Consider the following 17,468-nt stretch of genomic DNA (forward strand, 5'->3'; position numbering starts at 1 on the left):
TATATCTCAAGCTTACTTGGAGGCTGGTCTTTCTCCTCCAATCTCGGTGAAGGCTCAGTCCACTCGTTTTGTCTACACTTCTTGGGCTGAAAGATCTGGTGCAACTATTGATCAAATCTGTAGAGCGGCCACGTGGTCTTCTCCGTTTACTTTTTTCGGACACTAATAGTTTGAACCTAAACTCTTCCTCTGATTTATCTTTTGGTAGAAAGGTCTTACAAGCGGTGGTCCCTCCCTAAGGAAAGATGATTTCTCTGTAATGCTTTGTGTTGCTGTCGTGGGGGAAGGGAAAAAATTATGATTACACTTACCGGTAATTGGATTTTCTAGAGCCCACGACAGCACCCTTCCTTATTCCCTCCCTGTTTTCTTACCTCTTTTCTATCATAGATACTGTGAAAAAAAAAAATATCGAAATATAATTGGTTTATTATAAATGTGATTAACTAAGGTAGGAGTCCCTCTCTTGCTCTAAAATCCACTAAAGGGGTAGAGAGGCTCCACCTTTTTATTCTGTAAGTTTCCTGTCCCTGGGGGCGGAACCTCTCTCTCTCTCTCTCTGTGGTGCTGTTGTGGGGTCTGGAAAATCTGATTACCGATAAGTGTAATCATCATTATTTGGTTGTCTCACTTTCCAAAAAATGGGTTGAATACATACAGTATACATACATATCAAAATGGTATCAATAAATACTACAGAGTGCCCCACAAAAGAATAAGCCCTTTAACAGATCTGTAGACACAAATACAACAAAAGGTAAGGTTGTCAGAATATGATTATGCACAAAAAGTGTTTTTCAAAGTATTCATTTTTCTTTTTATGGTAAATGTATTAAAATATAATTAAATTAAAGTTTGTTATCCCTGCAATCCTGCTGACCCACCAACAAATTTAAAGAGGTACCCATGATTAATGTAAAAATGAAAATCAGACATCATATAGTACATGACAGTATATTTTTAACAAAGTTAGAACTAGCCCTGTCTCCCCATTTATTGCTCCTTTTGCCCTCCTATATTTAGCATATATCAAGCTGACAGCTTTCTTCTGCAGCTGAGAAGGTGTATCCTTTCTGCTGTAGTTCTCACCCTGTAACTGCCACAACTTCAACAGCTTGTGACAGTTGAAGGATGGAACTGAGTATATGCGTCCACCTCAGCAAGGTGGAAAGAGAAAGGAAAAGAACATACAGGTGTTCAGGTGGTGCTATGCAGATACATTTTATTAAATAGGCTATATATTGTTGGCTATACTAGATTTTAAAAATTACATGTAATTACAAAATTCAGATCCAGAGGTTGGTTTGAAAACTGTTTTTTTTTTATTTCCCCATGGAACAACCCCGTTAACATCTAATCTTTACCACATAATGAATGCAAACTAAAGCCATTTACAAAAATGTTTTCCAGTTTCTCACTACACGGTATGCAATATTAAATGGTGCGATTAGAAAGTAAAACTATGTTTAAAATATATTTTAAAGTTCTGGCCTTGGAAAGCAGGGAGTAAAAAGAAGGAAAATGGCTGCGTCTGGAAGGGATTAAGACTGTCTAGTCTAAAACAGCATTAGTCAATCTGTCCCATTGTGTATCCATCATTATAATTTTACCAGTTGGTTATTTTAGGACCATACATAATAATTACATAGTACAGTTGAAAAATGACATATGTCCATCGAGTTTAACCAAGGGATGAGGGAAGTGGATCAAGGAAAGAGGTAGTGGGGAATATTAGAACTTTGTTTTCCCTCTGCTGATCCAAAGTAAGGTAATAGGCTCATGCCTTATGAGGTTTATCTGCTATAATGTTACCCAACTGGATTGATCAATACCTATTATGCATCAACAATTTTTCCCCTACAGGTAATGCAGAAGACATGTGGCTCCATATTGATGCTGCATATGCAGGAAGTGCCTTTATTTGTCCAGAAAATAGATATCTTATGAAAGGTGTAGAGGTAAGTACAGCAACAACCAAACATTTGCTTATTTTGTACAATTATGCCTCAGTCTATGGTATAGTATAATCCAGTTATCAACAACCCCCAGCACTCCCAGAAATAAAAATAAATTAAAAAAAACAGGTGCAGATCTTTCCATTATACCTTATCTCTTTGGAGATCCAATCCTGTTTTTTGTTCACAATCGCTGATGGAAATCACTGACCAAAATACTGACATGTGAATGAGGCTATAGGCTGGAATTGCACAGACAGATTTTGATGCAGATTTTGAGCCAAATGTAGAAGTAGATGCAAATAGATGTATAAAATATGGGTTCTTGATGTATTCGGTGCAAAAATTCCAGCTCCAGGTAAGTCTCTGGGAAATATGAAATAAAAGATACACAAGCATTTTTTGCCCATTGTTGTTTTTACCCATTCTTTTTGCATCTCTAGGGTTCTTCGACCCAGGTTATTTGTCTGCAGAGCTGTATGAGAGCTTTAAGTGTAAATTTTTGTTTTTACAGGTGGTACATATGACTTTTTGATCACTTTTAATTAAATTTTCTGGGGAACAAGGTAATTGGGAATTATCGTCCCCCAGTCCCCCCCCCCCCTCCCTTATTATGGTGTTCATTATGCAGAAAAAATATTTTTGGACACATCGTGTTGAGCGAACTTTGTGTTTCAAGTTTGGTGTACAAGGTTCGGGTTATCTAAGAATTCTGTTATGGATTCCGCTACCATGGACCATAACTTATATGGTCTGTGGTAGTGGAAGCCATAACTAAATTCTTAGATAACCTGAACCTTGTATGCCAAACTTGAACACTAAGTTCACACATCGATACCTATTTTTTTTTTTTTTGTGTGTGTGTGTTTATTTTTAGATGTAAAATTGGGAAAGGGGAGAATTTTAGCTCTCTAATGGAACTTGAACATTCAATCTTCTGATCACTTGTCCCATAGACTTCAATAGAATACTAAGCAGACTATAGGATTCTGAAAGCTGCTCTTAGGCAGCCTTGTATATGGCTTTTCAGGCAGTTAGCCATGAAAGTTCTAGGAGGCTTCTCAAGGCCCTAGGCTTTCATGGGAACTGATCTGAGCTTGTGGGGGCTCAGATCAAAGGACAGAAGGAGCACCCTCCACCAATCAGCTGTTTGGAGTGTATGAGCACTGCCTTCTCTTCACTGTTGCTCACCATTGCAATTGATAAATACAATTTACTGAAGTGAGACAACCCCTTAATGCAGGTATTAACAGTTTTGATATGATAATACCTTTTCTGGAGCCATCTTTTAAGGCGATGTGCACCTTTGGAGGCAATTTGTTTGATTGCACTTTACAAATTTTTGTCTAAAAATCATATTTTCAATTAACCATTATTTAAAATATTGAGCCTTTCTGTCACAAAAGGTTAATGGTCTTTCGAATTGTGTGACTGGTACTTTCACTTTCACTTTGTGCTGGTCATCTAATAAACCTTATCTCTAAACTACTAAGAGGTCATAAACACTTATTTAAGCCACATTCTATCAGTACATAAGAACTGAGCTATAGTGAGTGTTTATAATGTCATAGAGCAGAGATAAGGTCCCGTCAGCCCCTCAAATGATGGAAAAGACAAAAAATCCAGAGGCTGCTACTAGAGCATGTCACCTGCGTACACAAAAAAAGATTCCATAGTTTTAATAAAGAACAGTTGAAAAAACTATTTTACCTCAAAAGTATAATGCAATAATAAAACTAAAAAAATTGCCACACAGACTTTAACATTTGTACAACCATATCAAACCCTTGGTACTTTAGACACCATGACACAGTATTACATTAAGGTAATAGTGCAGATCCTTTCATTTAACCATAAAAAAAGTCTTATTGCTGCATTGTACAAAGAGGGGGATAGGAAACTAAAGGCTGCATATTTATACAGTGCCTTGCAAAAGTATTTACCCTCCTTGACTTTTTACTTATTGTTACATTACAGCCTTAAGTTCAGTGTTTTGTTAATCTGAATTGTATGTGATAGATTAGAACACAATAGTTCAATTTAGTGAAGTAAACTGAGAAAAATATATAAATAAATCTATTGTTTAGAAATAGAAAACAGAAAATTGGCATGTGCGTACGTATTCACCCCCATTGTTAGGAAGCCCATAAAAAGCTCTGGTGCAACCAATTACCTTCAGAAGTCACATAATTAGTGAAATGAAGTCCACCTGTATGCAATCTAAGTGTCACATGATCTGTCATTACATATACACACCTTTTTTGAAAGGCCCCAGAGGCTGCAACACCTAAGCAAGAGGCATCACTAACCAAACACTGCCATACAGACCAAGGAACTCTCCAAACAAGTAAGGGACAATGTTGTTGAGAAGTACAAGTCAGGGTTAGTTTATAAAAAAAATATACAAATCTTTGATGATCCCCATCAAATCTATCATAACCAAATGCAAAGAACATGGCACAACAGAAAACCTGCCAAGAGACGGCTGCCCACCAAAACTCACGGACCGGGCAAGGAGGGCATTAATCAGAGAGGCAGCACAGAGACCTAAGGTAACCCTGGAGGAGCTGCAGAGTTCCACAGCAGAGACTGGAGTATCTGTACATAGGATGACAATAAGCCGTAAGCTCCATAGAGTTGGGCTTTATGGCAGAGTGGCCAGGAGAAAGCCATTACTTTCAGACAAAAAAAAAGGAGCATTGTGAGTTTGCGAAAAAGGCATGTAGGAGACTCCCAAAATGTATGGAGGAAGGTGCTCTGGTCTGATAAGAATAAAATTGAACTTTTCGGCCATAAAAAAAAAACGCTATGTCTGGCACAAACCCAACACATCACCAAAGAATACCATCGTTACAGTGAAACATGGTTGGGGCAGCATCATGCTGTGGGGATGTTTTTTTAGCAGCCGGAAGTGGGAAACTGGTCAGAGTTGAGGGAAAGATGGATGGTGCTAAATACTGGGATATTCTTGAGCAAAACCTGTACCACTCTGTGCGTGATTTGAGGCTAGGACGGAGGTTCACATTCCAGCAGGACAATAACCCCAAATACACTGCTATAGCAACACATGAATGGTTTAAGGGGAGACATGTAAATGTGTTGGAATGGCCTAGTCAAAACCCAGATCTCAATCCAATAGAAAATCTGTGGTCAGACTTAAAGATTGCTGTTCACAAGTGCAAACAATCCAACTTGAAGGAGCTGGAGCAGTTTTGCAAGGAGGAATGAGCAAAAATCCCAGTGGTAAGATGTGGCAAGCTCATAGAGACTTATCCAAAGCGACTTGGAGCTGTGATTGCCGCAAAAGGTGGCTCTCCAAAGTATTGACTTTAGGGGGGTGAATAGTTATGCACATTGACTTTTTTTGTTTTTATTTGCGTCACAATAAATAAAAAACATCTTCAAAGTTGTGGGCATGTTCTGTAAATTAAATGATGCCAATCCTCAAACAATCCATGTTAATTCCAGCTTGTGAGGCACTAAAATACGAAAAAAGAAGTCAAGGGGGTGAATACTTTTGCAAGGCACTGGATACACAGGCAGAATAAACTGGCATTCATAACATTTTAATAAAAAAAGTATTGAGTGTAACATTAAAGTACCTTTACAGGACCCAAAAATACTAAAAAAGAAAATGACAACTAAGGGGTAACTGGTGTAAAGTAGAACTGGCTTAGTTGCCTATAGAAACCAATCAGATTCCAACTTTCATTTTTGACAACTCCTTTGTAAAATGAAAGGTGGAATCTGATTGGTTGCTATGGGCAACTAAACCAGTTCTACTTTACACCTTTAGTTTTTTTTATTCATATGTTTTTTTATAAAACATGTACAGTAACATGACCCTGTAATTAGGATACCAATATCTGTCACAACAAGTCTTTAAATATGCAGTATATGACCATGCATTACAGACATCTGATGGTACACCTGGAAGTGGAGGTGGCACTGAAGAAGCTGCTTGCCCTTCTGGGTATACCAAGTCATCAGCGAGACACGCATAGTGGGTATCTATCTGCTCTGCTCAGATGGCAGCAGTAAATCTTCTGCACTAGAATTGACACTCAAATTAATGGTGCTGTCATGAGATTAACAGGGTGAGATGACAAGTATGGCCCTGTCAAATAAGGTGGAGGGGGGTAGCTTTGAGCACCGGGGCCAACCCCTCGGTGCTCCAGGATGCTGATTTTTAATTCATTTGATTAGTTAGAATCCATTCTCTCATCTCTAATTAGAACCTTTACAACCATTTTAAACTGGCCATACACAATAGATGTTTATCAGCCAAACCCTCCTATTTGAGACCCACTGACCACCTGATGGCAAATGTCAGGGACATAAAGATCGGTCAGTTGGATTTCAACTGTTCAAGTTTTTTTTCCTCAGCGAATTTCTATCTCATCCCTCTCAAGCCGAGCATGCAGTGTATTGGATGGTCAGGCATTCAGCCAACAGCAATCTAATGTCCATGGCTAGCCTTATGGTGGTCATGGAAGTTGAAATTGACGACTTCAGTCAAAAATATTGTACATCTGGTTTAATTTAACGATAGTTTTAGCCAACTAATGCAGTAGGCAATCTCCTGAAAAGAAGATGGCTGTTTGAAATTTCTGGCCAATAGTTGAACAAAAGATGTTTCATTCATGGACTAAAATGTGTATGACTTTGTTTATGAAATGATCGTTCAACCAGATCATAGTTTTTTCAAATGCTGTTCAACTATAAACCTATTCCTTTATAATGTGAATGGCAAAGCCCCCAACCTTTGGCTCTCCAGCTGTTGCAAAACCCCAACTCACATCATGTTCTGACAGAATGCAGCTATCAGGGGTTGATGGGAGTTGTAGTTTTGCAATAGTTGGAGAACCGCAGGTTGGACATCACTGGTGTATGGCCACCTTTACAGAGCCCAGACCCTCATGCTTGCCCCTTCATCTCCTTTTGACAATGTTGGTTTTGTCCATGCTGCAGTAGTTGGCACTGATGACTCAAACTTCAAAGCCATCCATATGAATCCTTCCCTCTTAATTTATGCTGCATGACCACAGTATACAGTATGAGTTTGGCGATATGAAACTTTAATATCCTGAGTAAGCTTTAGTTTGTCTGATAAGCATAGACGTGTCCCTAGGTTATGAAACCCCTGTGGTGACAACATATAAAAAAAACAATATAATCTGATGGCCCATGTGATTTTCACCAGCTTCAATTTCCTGGTCATTCTTCCATTTAATTAAGTGTATTGGATACTGAAGGAAATGAATGCACCTAGAAATCCAGAGTAGCATGTGTCAACAGTGTAAAATTTCAATAGCTTCCCAATCATCTCCAACCTTTATAGTGCTTCTTGGTAAGTCTCCTCCTTTGTAAAGATCTCTAGTAACAAAACGGGTATGTAGTCAATGGTCTATTCCCATCTAGTTTTTGTTATAAATATAATGTATATATAATGTTAATGTTGCGCGATTCTTTTCAATATAGTTAACAAATGTTCTCCTTTTTGTCGATTCAGTTTGCAGATTCTTTTAACTTTAATGCTCACAAGTGGCTTCTGGTCAACTTTGACTGCTCTGCATTTTGGTAAGTTACAATAAGGATTCATCATGCACACGACCATTGTGTGCATCCACGTCCGTTCCGTCATTTTTCACAGTTTAGCGGAGGTCCCATTCATTTCTATGGAGCTGTGAAAAAAAACTGATAGTCCTCCATTTTTATTTCGCATCCGTGATCTGTGATTCCAGTCCATCAAAAAAATATAACCTGTCCTATTCTTGTCAGTGGAAACGGGAGGACGGACCCCTTCAAGTCAATGGGTCCGTCAAAAAAAACTGATGCACAACTGGTATGTAATCCGTGTCCACGTCCGTTTTTTTTCTACAAGACCATGGTGCAATAAAATTACACTTTTCATTAACCTTCCTTTTTTTTCCCCTGTCAGACAAAAAGGAAACACAACTGAAGCAAAATCACTAACAGTGTCGTGTGCATGAGGCCTTAGGATAAGGCTACTTTCACACCAGTGTTTTTGCCGGATTCGTCATGGATCAGCAAAAACTCTTCCATCACGATAATACAACCGTCTGCATCTGTTATGAACGGATCCGGTTGTATGATCTTTAACATGGCAAAGACTGATCTGTCATGAACTCCACTTGAAAGTCAATGGGGGGGGGACGGATCCGTTTTCTATTGTGTCAGAGAAAACGGATTTGTCCCCATTGACTTAGGGCTCGTTCACACAAACGTATTTTGTGTTCCTTATAAGGGCCGTTTTCTGCGTTCCGCATACGGTTTGTATACGGAGCCATTCTCTGTCCCATGCCATGCTCTGTCCCGTGACCTGCAAAAATTTAAAAATTATGAGTCCTGTCCTATTCTTGTTCATTTTGCAGACAAGAATAGGCATTTCTATAATGGGCCTCCTGTTCCGTTCTGCAAATTGCAGAAGGCAAAAAACAGTACGGTTGTGTGAACAAGCCCTTACATTGTGTGTCATGATGGATCCATCTTACCCCATTCCACATCGTGGACAGAATAACTCTGCTTCCAGTGTTATTCTGTCCACAATGGGGACGCAACCAAACGGAACGGAATGCATTCTGGTAAATTCCGTTTCGTTCAGTTCAGTCCCCATTAACAATGAATAGGGACAAAACTGAAGCGTTTTCCCCGCTATTAAGATTCTATGACGGATCTCAATAGCGGAAAGGGAAAACGCAGATGTGAAAGTAGCCTAATATGTATAAATGTAATATTTCGCTCACAAATATAGTTAAAGGATAGTCAAGGATGGTCCGTACACTTACCTTTATAAAACATACCGTGGAGGAAGTTTGCCAAAACTGGTGTAAAGTAGAACTGGCTTAGTTGCCCATAGCAACCAATCAGATTCCACCTTTCATTTTTGACAGCTCTTTTGGAAGATAAAAGGTGGAATTTGATTGGTTGCTATGGGCAACTAAGCCAGTTCTACTTTACACCTGTATGATAAATGACCCCATAAGTAGTGTACTTTGATTTTATTTATTTTTTATAACATTTACTGCTGACAGTTTTGTCTAGCAGCGCTTTAAGTAGTTCAAGACCTGGCTATAGGTGTGGCTTATCAGGTGCGTCTTATAAAGCGAAAAATACAGTATGTACAGCCAGTATAAGTTATACATCTTGTATATAGTGATATAGAGCAGGCAGGTATAACTCAGTACATAATTATATATGTATAGCTGGTATAAGTTATACAGTATAACTAATACCAGGTGTGTGTGTGTGTATATACAGGTGAAACTCAAAAAATATGAATATCGTGCAAAAGTCCATTTGTTTCAGCAATGCAAATTAAAGGAATTGCATTAATGCACCTAAACATTAGAATTTAGTGAAAAAGTTCAATATTCTAGCCTCAAAATGTCACACTCTAGTCAGCTAATTAATCAATATCCCCTGAGCAAAGGGTACCTCAAAATTGAGACTTTGGAGTTTCATAAGCTGTAAGCCATAATCATCCAAATTATAACAAATAAAGGCTTGAAATATCTTGCTTTGCATGTAATGAGTCTCTCATACTATATATTAGTTTCACATTTTAAGTTCTATTAATGAAATTTTTCGAGTTTCATGTGTGTGCATGTGTGTGTGTGTATATACAGTACAGACCAAAAGTTTGGACACACCTTCTCATTCAAAGAGTTTTCTTTATTTTCGTGACTATGAAAATTGTAGATTCACACTTAAGGCATCAAAACTATGAATTAACACATGTGGAATTATATACATAACAAGAAAGTGTGAAACAACTGAAAATATGTCATATTCTAGGTTCTTCAAAGTAGCCACCTTTCGTTTTGATTACTGCTTTGCACACTCTTGGCATTTTCTTGATGAGCTTCAAGAGGTAGTGACCTGAAATGGAATTGACTTCACAGGTGTGCCCTGTCAGGTTTAATAAGTGGGATTTCTTGCCTTATAAATTGGGTTGGGACCATCAGTTGCGTTGTGGAGAAGTCAGGTGGATATACAGCTGATAGTCCTACTGAATAGACTGTTAGAATTTGTATTATCACAAGAAAAAAGCAGCTAAGTAAAGTGGCCATCATTACTTTAAGAAATGAAGGTCAGTCAGTCTGAAAAATTGGGAAAACTTTGAAAGTGTCCCCAAGTGCAGTCACAAAAACCATCAAGCGCTACAAAGAAACTGGCTCACATGCGGACTGCCCCAGGAAAGGAAGACCAAGAGTCACCTCTGCTGCGGAGGATAAGTTCATCCGAGTCACCAGCCTCAGAAATCGCAGGTTAATGGCAGCTCAGATTAGAAACCAGGTCAATGCCACACAGAGTTCTAGCAGCAGACACATCTCTAGAACAACTGTTAAGAGGAGACTGTGTGAATCAGGCCTTCATGGTAGAATATCTGCTAGGAAACCACTGCTAAGGACAGGCAACAAGCAGAAGAGACTTGTTTGGGCTAAAGAACACAAGGAATGGACATTAGACCAGTGGAAATCTGTGCTTTGGTCTGATGAGTCCAAATTTGAAATGTTTGGTTCCAACCACTGTGTCTTTGTGCGACACAGAAAAGGTGAATGGATGGACTCTACATGCCTGGTTCCCACCGTGAAGCATGGAGGAGGAGGTGTGATGGTGTGGGGTTGCTTTGCTGGTGACACTGTTGGGGATTTATTCAAAATTGAAGGCATACTGAACCAGCATGGCTACCGGTTTGCGTTTAGTTGGACCATCATTTATTTTTCAACGACCCCAAACACACCTCCAGGCTGTGTAAGGGCTATTTGACAATGAAGGAGAGTGATGGGGTGCTGCACCAGATAACCTGGCCTCCACAGTCACCGGACCTGAACCCAATCGAGATGGTTTGGGGTGAGCTGGACTGCAGAGTGAAGGCAAAAGGGCCAACAAGTGCTAAGCATCTCTGGGAACTCATTCAAGACTGTAGGGAAACCATTTCAGGTGACTACCTCTTGAAGCTCATCAAGAGAATGCCAAGAGTGTGCAAAGCAGTAATCAAAGCAAAAGGTGGCTACTTTGAAGAACCTAGAATATTACATATTTTCAGTTGTTTCACACTTTTTTGTTATGTATATAATTCCACATGTGTTAATTAATAGTTTTGATGCCTTCAGTGTGAATCTACAATTTTCATAGTCATGAAAATAAAGAAAACTCTTTGAATGAGAAGGTATGTCCAAACTTTTGGTCTGTACTGTATGTATATATATATATATATATATATATATAGTACATATATTATGTACATGTATAACTGTATAATCAGCTATACATATAATTATGACATATGTCCCAAACTGCCAACTGTGCTAGCATTCTGCAGGCCACCTACTGTAAGCAGCCTGCAGCAGACTAGTGTCGGCGTTCTTTATGAATGGTTCATATTGATAAATTAGGGCAGTGTAGCTGGCAGCTAAGACCTGTCCTAGGTTGCTAGTATAGCCTATGTGTATACAGCTAAACCTGCCAATAGCCTTAATACGGTTCCTATGTTTATGTGTTAAAGACAAAAGCAGAGTTATTTAAAGTGAAATCATGTTTTGGATGTCATATTACTGTTATATTTTGTGTTCACAGAAGCAGAAAAAGATAATATATGCCTTTTAAGATTCATTTTGTAATGTAAGATAAGCTCAGTGACACAGCAGAAACAGAAAGCATAGTGTTAATCTGTTGTTGCTGGGCAGAAGTCTAGACCAATCACAGCCAGCTTCTCACACAGCAAGAGTTTTCACCAATCACACCTAGCCTCACACACAGCCTGTCTGGAAATTCCCCCCCAGCAGGAGATGCTAAAATCATTATTCACCAGAGACAGGAGCTGAAGAGACATTCACTCCACTGAGAGATGAGTTTTATGGGAACAAGAGGCCAATATAGGTATTTAAAACAAGTTATATAATGTTCATATTGTTAGTATTGTGTTTTGAACTGTATACTGAACTATATATATATATATATATATATATATATATATATTTACTTACAGTTCCACCAATTGCAACCATACAGATTAAATTGCAAAGTACAAATACAAATTGCAAGATACAGTTGCAAACTGTGAACTACTACAAATACAGTACCATACAAACATATTGCAATCCAAATTGCATACAACCCTACCAGATCATACTCAATCTGCAAATAGTCACTGCTAACTGCATACTGCAAGTGAACTAGTAGTCAGACCTCAGATATACCTTTCAGAGAGATCATAAAGTGCTTAAATAACTTAGTGAGAGTACAGATACTCAAGAGATTAATATATCCACCATTTTATGTTGAATGACAAGATTGAACAGTTGAACCACCATCTTATGCATACTGCCATTTTGTGATATATTTTCAACACGTGTTTTGTACATGTAATATCTGCTATGGAGGCGGCAGTGTTATATATGAAGAAAAGTTGAATTTAATAAATACGTTATTTGAAGCATTTGGTGTGCTCTTTAAACCTACTGTTTCCATAGAACGGCGCTAGAGGAATTACAGAGTAATAGACAGTCTGGTTAGACTAAAAAGTTAGAGATATCAAAATTCTTCTTATGCCACAGTGCAAAAGGCACTTCATAGCCTTAGAGCCTCTACTGCAGAGGCCCTGAACCGTGGACGCCGGCACCCACACTCCGCTCCCCCCTGCTGCAGGTAACAGTTTTGTTGGCCGAATCGCTGGATCATGACATTGTGATGTCACGTCCTGCAGAGGACAGCACACTGTGCGGATGTGCTGCATGGCCCCTGCCATGGGGATACTTAAAGGGACCTTGTAGCCACTTAAAAAGAGGATTTCTGGCCGTCCATCCTGGCCTTGCGCCGGACGGAGGACCAGATTTTGAAAACCGGACTGTCTGGCCTAAAACCGGATGTCTGGCCACCCGCCATCCCTTCTAATTGTTGGAGTTATGTAACTCTCGCCCGGCTCTAGAAACGCCTGTGAAAATGGATACCATAGTGCTATTCAATAGTGGAAACACTGTGGCGGTGTGTGAGTGACTATTTTCTAAGCACGGAGGAAGAACAGCAGTGTCTAGGCCACTTGGTCAGATGGGGGAGCAGGCTAGCAAGAACTGACAGCAGTACATTTCTGGGAGATTCATGCTTTATGGACAGGGACCAGTGGCGTAGCTATAGGGGTCGCAGTTGCGACTGGGCCCCCCTTGCCAGTGGTACTGTACTTTTCCCTTTATAAGATGCAGTGCATAATGGAAGCGCTTACTAGTATGCAGGAGGAGGAGGCGGGGTGAAGCACTGTACTTACCCCTCCTCCTGCTAACTCTTCTCAGGTCCCGCGCTGCTGTGTCCTGGCTGCCTGCAGCGTTGGGATGTACAGAGCGCACTGTGATCTGACGCTGCAGGAGGTCAGGTGACTGCAGCGTGGGACCTGAGAAGAGAACCATAACAGGGAGAGTGGCGACAGAAGAGGTAAGTTATTTTATTTTACAATCTGATCTAAAGTCTGATATGGAGGTCTTACAGGGGGTTTGGAGAGGTCTAATGGGTGTCTGGAGTAGTCTGACTGGGGGTCTGGAGGTCTGACTGGGGGTCTGGAGAGGTATAATGGGGGTATACACATCTGATTGGGGGTCTGGAGAGGTCTAATGGGGTCTAGAGGTCTAATGGGGGTCTTATCTGAGGTCTGATATTGGGTTGGGGTCTTACATTGAGGTCTAATGGGGGGGGGGTCTGATCTGAGGTCTAAAACTGTGGTCTGACATAGGTCTAAAGGGGGTTTGGTCTGATATGGGGGGTCTCATTTAGGGTTTTATATGGGGTCTGATCTGAAAGGGGTATTTTTTTGTACTGGCGCACAATATAAAGGGATATTTTTGTACTGACGCTCTGTATGGTACCAGTATTTTCAGGGGGACTGTTTCTGCAGGATAACATTGGGGGCACAGTGGACACAGTATTGGAGGTGGCAGGATGGGGTGTTGAGAAGGTGAGCAGGATGATGGAAAAGTAGGAAAGTAAGATGTCTGTTTGTTAAGTTCTGCAGAGATGAGGCGAGGCTGAAAGTCACTATGGCAGTCTGAGAGGAGAAGAAGAGAAAAGAGAATGTCTGTCTACAGAGAAAATAAGTGACTGGATGGAAGAGGTACATGTGGGTCTGTATTATCCTGTATGTTCTGTAGCGCTGTATGTAATGTTTTCCAAGTAGGTCTTTAAAGGGGTTGTCCGATTTTTTTTGTAAGAGCGCTGCCTTCTCTCCTCTGTTTACCTGCTCATCACTGCAAATGCTATGGCGATCAGGTGAACAGAGCAGAGAAAGCAGCTGAGGTGCTAGGTGCACCTGCGCTGAGTGAAGGGACCGAAGCGGAACTCTTGCACCAGCGGCTCATGAGTCTTTAGCTACGCCCCTGACAGGGACACCATTGGGGGGGAAAGGGGGAGGCAAACTGGGAATATGCCCAGAGTCTCCATCCATAAAGGGGTCCTGCCACAGAGCTACCTCCATTGTCAACTGCCATTCAGCTGCCTAAACCTGGCCAACAGTTTTGGAAGAGTACAGAACAAGCAGGCCAGGCCTACAGCTGTGAAGCAGAAAGGCAGCTGAACAGAGCATTGGAGCAGAAAGGAGAATGCGGCATCAACTTGTCATATGCTGTCAGGAGCCAGAGGAGCAGAAGCAGAACTCGAGAGCTGCATGCCCATATCACTGGCTCCATCTTGTATTTTCTACTAATGTGACATTAGTACAATAGGTGGAACCAGCCAGCGATGTGTGCAATACACTACTCACAAGAAGATAAGGATATTTGGCTTGTGGGTGAAATTTCAGGATGAACCTTTACAGGTGAATTTGCTGTTCTCTAATAAGGAGCTTAATGGAAAAATTCACAACAGTTGTTTGATTCATGAATCTCCCAATAAATTTCCTGGTTTAATTAGAATTAGTATTTAAACAGTCCTCCTCATCACGTTGTTCACATTTTGCCATCATGAGAACAAGATAACGCCCAACAATCAATCAACAGTACCTCACCTTTGCAAGGCTTCAAGCAGGATGTTCTCACATGGAAGTGGCCACTGAGTTTAGTGTCAGTCATCAGCAGGTTGCAACAGAGATACAGAAATACTGGAAGAGTCACAGAAAGGCATAGAAGTGGATGTCTTTTGGTCACATCCCACACTGATGAGCGCTTCATCGTGAACAATGCCTTGCGGAACTGGTTGCTGAATGCCACACAACTCCAGGCAGACGTGAGAGGCACCGAAGTGTCACATCAGACCGTTTGAAACGGTTTACATCAGCGTATTCTGTGTGCTAGAGCATCTATGCTGGACAAAGGACCAGTGGGCCTTAATGCTGTTCACTGATGAAAGTTGATTCACGCTGAGCAGAAATGATAGCCACCAACGATGTTGGAGACCAAGGAAAGTACTATACTTCAGCCACTGTTGTCACCAGACGAGCCTTTGATTGTGGTGGTGTTACTGTGGGCAGGTGAGTCTAGTCAATGCAGAACTGCCCTGTGAATGGCACAGTGACAAGTACTACTAACCCATACTAATAACATCACTAATACAGTCATTGTGCCTCTGCATGAACAACACGGGCCTAATTTAATCTTCATGGATGACAATGTGCCAGCTCATTGAGGTTGCATCATTAGGGAATATCTGCTAGAGACTGGGGTACCTCAAATGGAGAGGCCTGTACCTTCTCCAGACCTGAATCCCATTGAAAACCTATGGGATCAGCTGAGTCGCCGGGCAGAGGCTCGAAACCCAGAACCTCAATGACCTGAGGGCTGCCATTCAAGAAGAGTGAGATGTCCTGCCTTAGCAGACAATAAGTTGACTGTGAACAGCATGAGCCGTTGTTGTTGAGCTGTAATTGATGCTCAAGGCCACATGACAAGTTTTGAGACATTGACACTGTTGGCTTTTGTTTCAATAAATTGAGATGAGGAAATCACCATTGCATGCCTCTATTTAAATGCCCTACTTTCTTTATATTATCACTGTAGCGTAACTTTTTACACTTTCCATAAAGAGCATCTCGATGTTTGGAGCATGGCGGTATTTTAGCCGAATATCGCATGTGCTCGAGCACAATGCTTGAGTCTCCGCCCCGCATGTTTGTTGGCTGCTATACAGCCAATAAACGTGCAGGTAAGTACTGCCCTTACTGTAATGCCGTAGCCATGTTGGCTGCTGGCATTAGTGATTGGCTGGCTGGAAAGCGTCATCGGGTGCTATATAGCATCCGATGACGCATGTTCGGCTCATTCTTAGTCAGGGAGAACTGTGCTGAGGAAGGGACAGATAGTGTAGGAAGTGATTTAAGAATATTTTTACCACCAAAACTTTTCAGAGACCCAAAAGTCATTTTAAGGACTATTGTGTGTGGCAGCAGCAATCTATATTTTTAGCACAACCTGCGCTAAATTGCTAAAACTTTACAGACCCAAAAGTCCTAAGGACTATTGTGTGTGTGGCAGCAATACCTATTTTTAGCGCATCCTGCGCTCAATAGCGTGCAATATTTAGGTCGCTGCAGACAGCGATATTAGTAATTAGGCAGGCATTCTATATCTGGTTTCAATAGAATATTTATTGGTAATTGATAAATAAATTTGATAAAAGTTAGGTTGTATATTTGCTGGTATTTTAAATATTAAATTAAAATATCAATTAAAATAGGGGTTAAAAGGTTGTCAGAATTAGGGAGTTAGGGATGGGTTATGGTGGTTCCTCTATCATTTGTTCTTATGTCTTCTATCTATTTGATGTTTTGGGTATAAGTTCGTATTACGATCTAATTAATTGCAGGTAGATGTCCCAGGAAGTGAGAAAAAAAAGTGGGTGGTGATGAATATACAGCGAAAAATTGGACCACAGGGTGAGTACTAGCTAATTGCCGTGTGGGATGCCACTGACAATAGCGGACATTGAGCCAAACATCAGATACAATACAGTTTTTTCGGAATAAACAATACTCACTCTGCTGGCATACACCATCTGTATTTGCAAATAGCGGCGTATATTACCTAACATCAACAAGTGACATTGGATTAACCCAACTACAAACTATTCTCACTATTTTTCGTATCACTATTTTCTGTATCTTTATATTTATTTTTAAAATTTTTACCTATTTTTTACCTTTATCGTTACTTATTACCTTTTAATTTTTCACTTTATTTTTGAATTACCATCCCAAGTGTATTTTTCATCACCACTCACTTCCACTTTTTTTCTCACTTCCTTGGACATCTACCTGCAATTAATTAGATCGTAATACGAACTTATACCCAAAACATCAATTAGATAGAAGACATAAGAACAAATGATAGATGAACCACCATAACCCATACCTAACTCCTTAATTCTGACAACCTTTTAACCCCTATTTTAATCGATATTTTAATAAAATACCAGCAAATATACAACCTACCTTTTATCAAATTTATTTATCAATTACCAATAAATATTCAAATTCTAATTTTTTACTTACTCCATTTCTTCACTTACAAGTGG

At 40.2% G+C, this 17,468-nt stretch overlaps 1 protein-coding gene across 2 annotated transcripts in view; it reads left to right on the plus strand.

Annotated features, from left to right (window-relative positions):
• LOC122922544 (aromatic-L-amino-acid decarboxylase-like) overlaps positions 1-17,468 on the plus strand; it is a 287,546-nt gene that overhangs the window by 122,233 nt on the left and 147,845 nt on the right. For both annotated transcript variants that reach the window (XM_044273181.1, XM_044273180.1), the window contains exons 8-9: positions 1,864-1,958; positions 7,468-7,535. In XM_044273181.1, coding sequence (XP_044129116.1) covers positions 1,864-1,958; positions 7,468-7,535 — 163 coding nt within the window. The remainder of the gene's footprint in view (positions 1-1,863; positions 1,959-7,467; positions 7,536-17,468) is intronic.

This window comes from Bufo gargarizans, unplaced genomic scaffold (genome assembly GCF_014858855.1).
Source record: "Bufo gargarizans isolate SCDJY-AF-19 unplaced genomic scaffold, ASM1485885v1 fragScaff_scaffold_459_pilon:::fragment_2:::debris, whole genome shotgun sequence".
Lineage (NCBI taxonomy): Eukaryota > Metazoa > Chordata > Amphibia > Anura > Bufonidae > Bufo > Bufo gargarizans.